The sequence below is a fragment of the Microtus oregoni genome, unplaced genomic scaffold, assembly GCF_018167655.1.
Source record: "Microtus oregoni isolate MIOR12 unplaced genomic scaffold, Mior012 000155F_ref0000269, whole genome shotgun sequence".
Lineage (NCBI taxonomy): Eukaryota > Metazoa > Chordata > Mammalia > Rodentia > Cricetidae > Microtus > Microtus oregoni.
The window spans coordinates 1,187,065-1,197,175 of NW_024544810.1; the positions used below are offsets into that span (position 1 = coordinate 1,187,065).

The 10,111-nt window shown below is 41.7% G+C and overlaps 1 protein-coding gene across 4 annotated transcripts in view; it reads left to right on the forward strand.

Annotated features, from left to right (window-relative positions):
• LOC121445059 (probable ribonuclease ZC3H12B) overlaps positions 1-9,091 on the forward strand; it is a 214,322-nt gene extending 205,231 nt beyond the window's left edge. For all 4 annotated transcript variants that reach the window (XM_041647042.1, XM_041647040.1, XM_041647041.1 and 1 more), the window contains 3 exons: positions 1,190-1,424; positions 2,025-2,131; positions 3,283-9,091. In XM_041647042.1, coding sequence (XP_041502976.1) covers positions 1,190-1,424; positions 2,025-2,131; positions 3,283-4,703 — 1,763 coding nt within the window. In that variant the 3' untranslated portion in view covers positions 4,704-9,091. The remainder of the gene's footprint in view (positions 1-1,189; positions 1,425-2,024; positions 2,132-3,282) is intronic.
• The last annotated feature ends 1,020 nt before the right edge of the window (positions 9,092-10,111 follow it).

The window sequence follows — 10,111 nt, forward strand, 5'->3', positions numbered from 1 at the left end:
GTAAGAGCGCATCTCGGCACTGGTCAAGCCTAGTAAGCAAGTTTTCTTTCCTGATCAGTTGGATCCAAAATGGCCATCGAGAGGGCTCGGCAGGTAAAGGCCCTTGCTGCCAGCTCTAACAACCTGAATTTAATACCTGAGAACCAAATAATGGAAAAAGAACTAACTCCTGTAAGATGCCCTTTGACCCCTTCACACATGTCATGGTACACACACTAAACAAACAAACAAACAAATAAATAGATGGGTGGATGAATAAATAAGTCAGTGTTTAGAGAAAAAGGAAGAAAAAAGTCACTGCTTAAATAATATGGCTTGCTGTCCCACCTTCATTTTGTCTTTCTTTCAGGAAACAGTAAAAACTGAAAGTCTCCATGAGCGATGGTTTACTCTCCTAACAGATATAGCCTTTGCTATATCAAACAGTCAAGAAGCTAGGGATGAGGATAGAAATGAGCGGTAGAGCACTTGCCTACCATGCTCTTGATTCTGGGTTTCAATCCCATCACCACAGGAAAAAAATCCCATGCTTCAGACAAAGGACAAAACAAATATCAAGAAAGCTAGGGTTAGCTGAGCGTGCTGGTACACATTGGTTATCACTGCTCTTGGGACATTGAGATAGAAGAATCTGAAGTCCCAGGCTAACCTGGACTGCATAGTAACAGTGTCTCAACCAAAATAAAAAAAAAAAAAGAATGCTAGATCAAATGTTAGTTCTTTCTCTTTGTGACAGTTTTTTTTTTTTTTTTTTTTTTTTTTTTTTTTTTTTTTTTGGTTTTTCGAGACAGGGTTTCTCTGTGGTTTTGGAGCCTGTCCTGGAACTAGCTCTTGTAGACCAGGCTGGTCTCGAACTCACAGAGATCCGCCTGCCTCTGCCTCCCGAGTGCTGGGATTAAAGGCGTGCGCCACCACCGCCCGGCTTTGTGACAGTTTTTAAAACTTAGTGTCTGAATCTAGGTTTGTTTTTTGTTTTGTTTTGTTTTTTTCATTTTACTGAAAGAAAAACTAAAGTCTGAAAGAGATGACTAAATCACAATTCTATTTGATGTCACAGCCAGAAAAGTGGCACACCTATTTTCCAATTACAAATAAAAGATTTATATAGTAGTAACTTTTGTTTTGATAATATGGGGATAGCATGGTTCATTTCCAAAACTGTTTTCTACTGTGTGGCATATTTTGATAGATCAAGATATTCTACGTAAACTGGAGAAGGAAAAGATTCTCGTCTTCACACCGTCCCGAAGGGTCCAAGGCAGAAGGGTGGTCTGCTATGACGACCGGTTCATAGTCAAATTGGCTTTTGATTCTGACGGCATCATTGTGTCCAATGATAACTACCGAGACCTTCAAGTTGAAAAGCCGGAATGGAAGAAGTTTATAGAGGAGCGGTTGCTGATGTATTCTTTTGTGAATGATAAGTGAGTTTCTTTCTAGTAAACTCTAAAGAGTTCATCACAAGTTTTGAGGAGTAATGCATTACGTTTCAGTTAACGTATACTGAACACCTACTCTATACCCTGAATTCTGCTGCTGGCTACAAAGATAAAAGATTGACTAGGAAGCAGGACTCACCCTCAAGGGACTTAAAGATAGGAGAAGAAAGGTAGAGATAGGGGGGAGAGAAAATACTGGCAGGCAGGATGCTAAAAGTTGCTCTGTCTCTTGAAATGAATTCTACAGAATAAAATGGGCTGCTGGGTATGTCATGTGAAAGGAACACTATGAGAAAATCTACAAAGGTATGAAAGTGGCTGGTGTACAGGGGAGACGCCATTCATAGCAACATGACTGGTATATACAGACCATGAAAGAAGGATGCACACGGAGATCATCCTTCCTGTGTGATCAAGTAGAAAGAAAAGGAAGAAACAATGGCTTGTCCTTAGACAGCTGAGGGGTAGAAAGCACCAGTAGAATGCTGTGACAATGGGGCGGGCAGGGGAGAAGGCGGGCCTGAACCCTTACAAGCGTGTTGGTGACAGAAGGAAACAATTCACCTCTCGGTGGCTTGCTTTCAGATTCATGCCTCCTGATGACCCTTTAGGACGCCATGGTCCGAGCCTTGAGAATTTCTTAAGAAAGAGACCTGTTGTCCCTGAGCATAAAAAGCAACCATGTCCTTATGGTGAGTACGTCCAGACAGAGTTGAGTTCTGTACGAAGGGAAACGGGCAGATTCTTAGAATGCTTTTCCTTTCCACATTTCTCTTTCAAGTGAGAAATCTTGGCTTGTCCACTTTCTGTGAGTGAAAATCTGGGTCTTTATGTACTCCCAGCTAGGTACATGGAGAAACAGCTTAGAAACTGCGCGAGGAAAAGGTAGCTCAAATTGAAGAGGAGATTAGCTGTCACTTAACGTGGCATGCTGTCCCTTGTGAAAATGTGCCCAGGTCCTGAGTGGTGTTGCTAGGAGTAAGGACGAGCAGAAATGATATATCCTCAGGAAGCAGAAGGGGCCGTTCCAAAGGGTTGACCCTAAACAAGGTCATGTTTCTCGGGCAGGTAACTATACCCTCTGTCAATTAATTATACCATCTTCTTCTGATTTGAGCTTCAGTTGCCTCCAAATTTCATTTTCATTTGTACTTCTAAAGTACAGTATTTTTAAAAGTGTTCTTGTGCTCTTACCAAAATCCCCCGATACGAAGTTTGTGAGCCTCACAGAGCAACATGAACTGCTGGGTCTCGGGCTATTAGGGTGTTTGTGTTTGTTGAAGAATCACTTGTTGAGGGGTGGGTGTGTTTTTGTTTTTTGTCTGCGAATCATGTTCAAATCAGAGTATGTTCATGTGTGTCGTCCCATTTCATCTTTCCCAGAATCCTGTACTATAGGCATGGTTATGAACCTTTTTGACCAAAGAGGAAAATGAGCCTTAGAAAAGAGTCACTTGGCCAGATCATAGTCAGTAAAGGACATAGCTGGCGTTGAAACTCACTTCTCACTGGCCTCCAAACGTGCGCTCTCCGCACTGCCTCGGTCTGCTTTCTGTGCCTAAGAAAGGTTGGCCATCACCAGAAACCTCAGGCTAGCCAACTGCTCAGCTCTTAGCTCTTACCCTGCAGTTTCCTTCGAAGCTTTCCACTCTCTCCCTCTCCCTCACAGTCTGTGCTGACTCCTTGGTGTTGTCTGTCTCTCATCTTTGTGGAGAATTAATTTTCTGCCTTAACCCTGAACAGTCTAACCCTAACCCGAGTGACCAGAATGTTAGGACAATTTCTGGCACAGAGGGTTGGACCACTATGAGAGAGAGTCTTACCCCAAGGCATTATTTTTCAGGCAAAAAATGCACCTACGGCCACAAGTGCAAATACTATCATCCGGAGCGGGCCAACCAACCCCAGCGTTCGGTGGCTGATGAGCTCCGCATCAGTGCCAAACTGTCCACAGTGAAAATAATGAGCGAAGACACCCTGGCCAAGTGTGGCGCAGGGATGTCTACTGCCAAAGGTGAGATAACCTCAGAGGTCAAACGTGTGGCCTCCAAGCGCCAATCAGATCCCAGCATCCGGTCTGTGGCTGCGGAACCTGAAGAGTGGTTGTCCATTGCGCGTAAACCCGAGGCCAGTTCTGTCCCTTCACTTGTGACCGCTTTAAGTGTTCCTACAATCCCTCCCCCCAAAAGCCATGCAGTGGGTGCACTCAACACCCGTTCAGCCAGCAGCCCAGTGCCAGGGTCCTCCCATTTCCCCCATCAAAAGGCCTCTTTGGAGCACATGGTCAGCATGCAATACCCCCCTATCTTGGTTACCAACAGCCATGGCACCCCTATTAACTATACTGAGCAATACCCAAAGTTTGAGACTATGGGGGACCATGACTACTATTCAGTATTAAGCGACTTCTCCAAAGTGAGCATCAACAGCATGCATAATCATGAGTACTATATGTCTGAAGCAAACCAGGGGGTATATGTTCGGAATCCCAGCCTCTGTACCGACAGTCACATGAGCCATACCAGGAATGACAACTATTCCTCTTACAACAACTTGTACTTGGCTGTAGCTGATGCCCATCCCGAAGGCACTTTGAAGCTGCACCGCTCAGCATCCCACAACCATCTTCAGCCGTTTTCCCATGGTTACCATGAAGCCTTAGCGAGAGTACAAAGCTATGGTTCAGAAGATTCCAAGCAAGCACCACACAAGCAGTCTGTCCCTCACTTAGCTGTGCATGCCCAGAACTCAGCAACTGGAGCACACTCTAGCTGTCCTGGAGACTACACCATGTCTCCCAATCTCCATCCTGTGGGAGCCTCCCAGTCAGGCCGTGCTCTGGTGATGACTCGAATGGATAGCATTTCTGACTCCCGCCTCTATGACAGCAACCCCATGAGGCAACGGCGACCCCCTCTGTGCAGGGAACAGCATGCTAGTTGGGACCCATTGCCCCGTACAGCTGACTCCTATGGATACCACTCCTATCCCTTAGGTAACAGCCTCATGCAACCATCTTACGAACCAGTCATGGTAAGGAGCATGCCTGAAAAAATGGAGCAGCTGTGGAGGAATCCTTGGGTTGGAATGTGCAATGATGCCAGGGAGCATGTAATACCAGAGCACCAATATCAGACGTACAAGAACCTCTGCAACATCTTCCCGTCTAACATTGTTCTTGCAGTGATGGAGAAGAATCCGCACACAGCAGATGCGCAGCAACTGGCAGCCTTGATTGTTGCCAAACTTCGGGCTGCACGTTGACATGACACAAAGGACTTATTCCTTTACATAAATACGAATACTAATAATACACGATACTATAATTCTAATAAGTAATAATTTGTGTTGTACTTTTAAAATTACAGAGTGTTTATATCATTTTAGTTCGTATCAACTCTGTGAGGTAGATCTTGGTAACATCTAATTTTATAGAGACGGAAACTGAAGCTTGATGAAGTTAGCAGTAAATGACCAAGTCAAGACACAACCCGAAGTTTACTGGCCCAATGTCCCATGTCCTTTTCCACTGAAGTGTGGAGGTAACGGAGGACAAAACGCAAGAAACCCCAAGGGATTTCATTACTGTTGTTTTCTTTTTGAGTTTTTGGAGACAGGGTCTCTCCTTGTAGCACAGGCTTTCCTGGTAGTTGCTATGTCGACCAGGCTGGCCTTCAACTCACTCTGCCTGCGGAGTGCTAGGACTGAAGGCATGTGCCACCACACCCAGCTACCAGGGTTTGCTTAGTCACATATTCCATATTATAAAGTATGGATCATCTGTCCAATTTAGAGAGCAAATACATGAGGATCAGATTGCATTGTGAATTAACCTTTTAAGGGTTTATAATAGAGATACTTAAAACTAAAAGTAACCACAGATTTTATTGCATGGGTATCTGATCATTCAATATCTTTAGCAAGGTATAGGGGCCCATTTGAAACTTCTAAAGATATAGATGAATCCTCCTCTTAGCAATTCTACTGCATGTATGAATTTATATATTTGGTTTAAGATGTGTTTGTATCTCTGCTATCAACTTTTTTATCGTGATAATCAGACTGTAAGCTCTATACAGTCTATAGTTTACACCTGTATAGATCACAAATACAACTCAATGATTTTGTCACATTTTATACTTTCAATTTGATTCAAAAGTGAAATCACATGTCAACATTTAAACTTTTGCTTTCTTGAGCACCAGAGTAAAGCAGCTGTATTTCTTTTATATATTTTACTTGACCACATTTATTAACCATTCTTGGCTTTCAAATCTCTTCACCTTAGCAAATTAGGGGTCAGGCTGAAGTTTTCTATAGAGGAGGTACTCTAAGTGCATATTCAACACTTAGTATGTATGTTTATTATACACAAGCGCTAAAGATCTGGACCAGGACCACGGGCCTTACTACCAGAATCTATTTCCCTTATCCCAGGAGGGATGGCATTACAGAGTTGGAACTTCTGACCAATTCAACATTATAGGACAAAGTGTCGTGAAAAAGCGTGCATAATCACGTACACCACCCTCTCCTGTTGTCCACTCTTTGAGCAATAAGATCAGTCATTGGTAGAGGAGAATCCCTTCAGGAAACAAAACCAGGGTATTTTCTAGGTGGCAAAAGAGCAGCTTCCAAAGGGGAAGTGCTCTGCTATGCACTTCGAATCCATGCAGAGAGGGTGGGCGCACTGGGTGGTAGGTAATGCTGAGATGCAGTCAATATTAAAGAGGGTTATGACTTTTGGGTCAGGTAGCACCATTTGCACAGTTTGAATCTTATTCTGGGTAGAATCATTTGTAGTGACATGCCTCTACAAGAGGCATTCATTGTTTTGTTTTAAGATGCAGTGAATGAGCCCTCCTTTCTGAATCCATTGTATATTTCAACATTTTGAACGATGCCCAGCTCACAATTTCTGAGGCTGGAACTTACTAACTTCTACAGTCCTTTTTCATGAGAGTTGAGAAGGCCTGGTCATGGCCTTTTGTTTCTTCATGAGAAGGTGTAATACTGCCTATACATGTTTCTTCCTGTGAAACACTTTGAACGTGAGGCTGTAGTCAGGGTTGTTTCTGGTGGTTTGAATAACGGCTTCCATGCTGCTTTCCAGCTTTCTCTCTGGGAAAGTTGACGAATAGTACATCTTAAACCATATTCCCTTAGTCACAACTTCCCAGTTATGTCCGACCCGCTGGTTGTTCCATTCCCAGTCTACTGATAAAGGGAACAGTATTTTCTACCAGGTAGGTCCATACAAACCGACAGTTGTCTCTGCAGTGCTCTTTCCCGCCTGAGCATCATTTCATACCTTCAGCTTCTTGGACCTTCTCAATCTGCCCCTTGAGTAAATCAGGGTATTTGACAATCTCAGATTATTCTGATGCCTTTCTACCAATTAGATCCTCTTCCGGCCAATGACTCTGCAGTGTCCATGAGCTGCCCAGGTCACAGGGAAGCACAGGACACATCTCATTAGCTGCAGTTTATCTGGAACATGTTCATGTTTAAAATGCTAAAGAATTGTAAGCTCCTCCCAGCAGGGGAATTTTTTAAGATAGCATATGTATTTTTCACTTTCTAAGAAAGGATTGCCATTCTTCTCTCCTCGTCAAATGTGTATGAACCAAAGCAGCTAAGAGCAATGCCTCAAATAACCAGAAATGACCTTTTGTTGATACAAATTGTATCTCTTTTCTCCTGATTGTATAGAAACAAATATACAAAACTCATCTTAAACTATGTTTAGTACTTAATTTTCACCATATTTGTGGCACTGTGTGTCACAGGAAAGTAGCCCAGGGGTAACGAGGGAGCTTTTATTTCCAAAGGGCAGTAGTAGTTTATAGACAAATACAGTTTTCAAGGCCTCTTTATTGTTAGATGCACAACTATTGTGTGTACAATCTGCAACATTGTGATTCTCCTTAGCCTATTAAATTTAACATGTCCTTATAAAGGGGATTTTTATAAAGGGTCAATAGTAATAAACCATATGTAAGAATCTTTAATGGAGCTGTATCATTACGAATGCATTAATCCAGTGTGGTTCTTACGTTACAGAAACATTTTTTATATCAAGATCTGCACACTTCTTGATGTTTCCATTTTGTCTATGATTATAAAATAGCAAATAAAGAAGAGCATTGAGACCTCGTTAGTGCCCTTAAGGGGCTAAGTGTGTGTCCTGTGGGATACTCACCTCCAAGTACACAGCAGGAGTTAAGGCACAGTGTTCTGTGTGGTTTTTGAGGAGCAGCGGATTCTGTAAGAGGTGCTTTGTAATTTGAATTTCTTCACTGATTTTCTGACCTCATAGCAAACCTGTGCCTGTCCAGGCCTTAGACTTTGTAGATTTTCTGATTTTCATTTTCTTGCTGTGACCTTATTGTTGTTGTTTTCATTTCCATCTAAAGGAGAAAGGTGACTCTGGAGGGTATGGTCAATTCAGGGCACCCTTTCTATAAGACAGCTCACAGAAAAAGGAGCCTTTGCAAGGTAACATGGAACTCCTGAACTCACTTAAGGTACCAGGTGTGGAGGAGAAAATGACGGACAATTTATGGAAATGGTCTGTAAAACTTTTCTTCTAAGCAATGAAGCATACAGCATGATTTTACCCCCCCCTTAATATCTCAACCTTCTAGTTTCTAAGAGACTACTCCTCTACAATCCATTTTTTTCATTTTGAAATAACCTTTATATAATAATTCAACCATTAATATCTATTAATCTTTGTTACAGCTTCCTTCTAACATGGGACAGTTCATTGTGAAGAGGCTCTCATTCTATCTGTGCTCTACGTGTGCAGCTTTGTACAAATGCCTTTGGAGGGGGGGCGACAATTTCAATAGTTTGTTTTGTTCTGTAAACCAGGTTTGGAATTTGCAGAGGGCAAGTAATGCCAAGTTGTCCAAAGAGCCCTCCCTGCTCAGGTCTCCTCCTAATAACCCTTCTCTTCCTCCTCCTAGTTTGCTTCTCTTCGGATATGAAACTGAGGAGTGTATAATCTTCAATCGACCAAAATAGCACCAGTGTTAGTTTTCATTTGAAACAAAACCAGTGTATTTCTACAACTTGCTTGTCTAAAGTAGTCAATGCCTCTGTGAAGACCCAGCATATTTGATATTTATTGTATTATAGCTAGCTATACACATAGGCAGATTGACTATTTTTAGTCCTGGTTTGTGTATCATTGAGCTATAGTAATTTGTTTTATCCATTTGTGGGATTAAACAGTATTGTTTAATGGTTGTAAACTTTTTATAAAACCACTTTGGGTTTCTTATTTGACCCAAACATAATGTAAGTCTCAATGACAAAATACAAAGCCAACCTGAGATGAGTGAAAATATAGCCCTTGTCCAGTTTTGTCTGCTCCTAGGATGCATGTGCAATGCTTTCTACAATAATCTCACTAGCATGAATGTACTTACAACTTCTCCATGAGGTTCTGTTTCACCTGTAGTTGTGATGAAAATGCTGTATTGTTGACAACAATGAACTGTAAACCCATTTATTGCATAAACTATTTGTCTACTAATCACTAATGGATCTTTCTTTAAGCACATCAGCAACAAAAGTCAAAGTGAATGCACAAACACTCCAATTTGTTCCTATAATATTAAACGTATGACCTTTCAATCTGCATGGTTAAATAAACACCAAGACACAGATCCCCATCCCTTCCTCACAGAGTTCACCAGAAATTTACCAAAGTTGTCTAATTTTTTGTGTTTGTTTCTTATGGTTCTATCAATCAAACTCAGTCTTACAAATGCTAGGTAAGTGTTCTACCCTTGAGCTATATTCTCAGCCCTTGACATGATGAGTCTTGTTACATACCTCAGGCTGGACTTCAACTTTATACACACATACAATTTGTAAATGGTCATGACCTCTCGGTTCTTCTGACTTTGCCTTTCAAGTACTTGGACTACAGATGTACTTGGGAAAATCATTTTCTTGTTCTTTCTTGAGAAAGGTTTGTGTATACCCACTATTTGCATATATAAAACAAATGCTTCAGAAAAACACTTCATTCAGTAAACATTTGAGGGTCTGTCATGTACTGGACACTCTTTTATATTCTTAGGAGATGGCACTCCATGTGGAATTTGAAGTGGGTTACCAATGTTTTTTTTTCTTTCAGAAAACGTGTTGTACATAGTATCTATATGATACATGCACATGTATGGGACCATACACCTGTGTGCATACATGTGGACGCCAGAGAACCTTGAGTGTTTTCCTTTGATGTTTTTTTACCTTACTGTGCCTTGAGACAGGATCTCTCAGTGAACTGAAATCTCACCATTTTGGCTAAGCTGGCTGCCTAAAAAGCTCTTGGAACACAGCTGTCATTTCCTTTAATACTAGGGTTACAGGCATGCACAACCATGCTTTGTGTTTTATGTAGTTGCTGAGATTTGAACTCAGATCCTCCAGCATTCTTATCTATGAATTCATCTCCCCAGATCCTCAAAAGCATCTTCTAATCTGTCCTGTTCTGCACAATCTTATTTCTGAGGTAGCTATCCTGCAGATTAAGAAAATGGGATGATTTGCCCAGGGTTGCTCTAATTAAGTACTAGGAAATGCCTGGAACCTGCGTCATTAGGCAGCTTTTTCTTGTCAACCAGTACATCTCAAACTCCATTGTGCATCAAAAT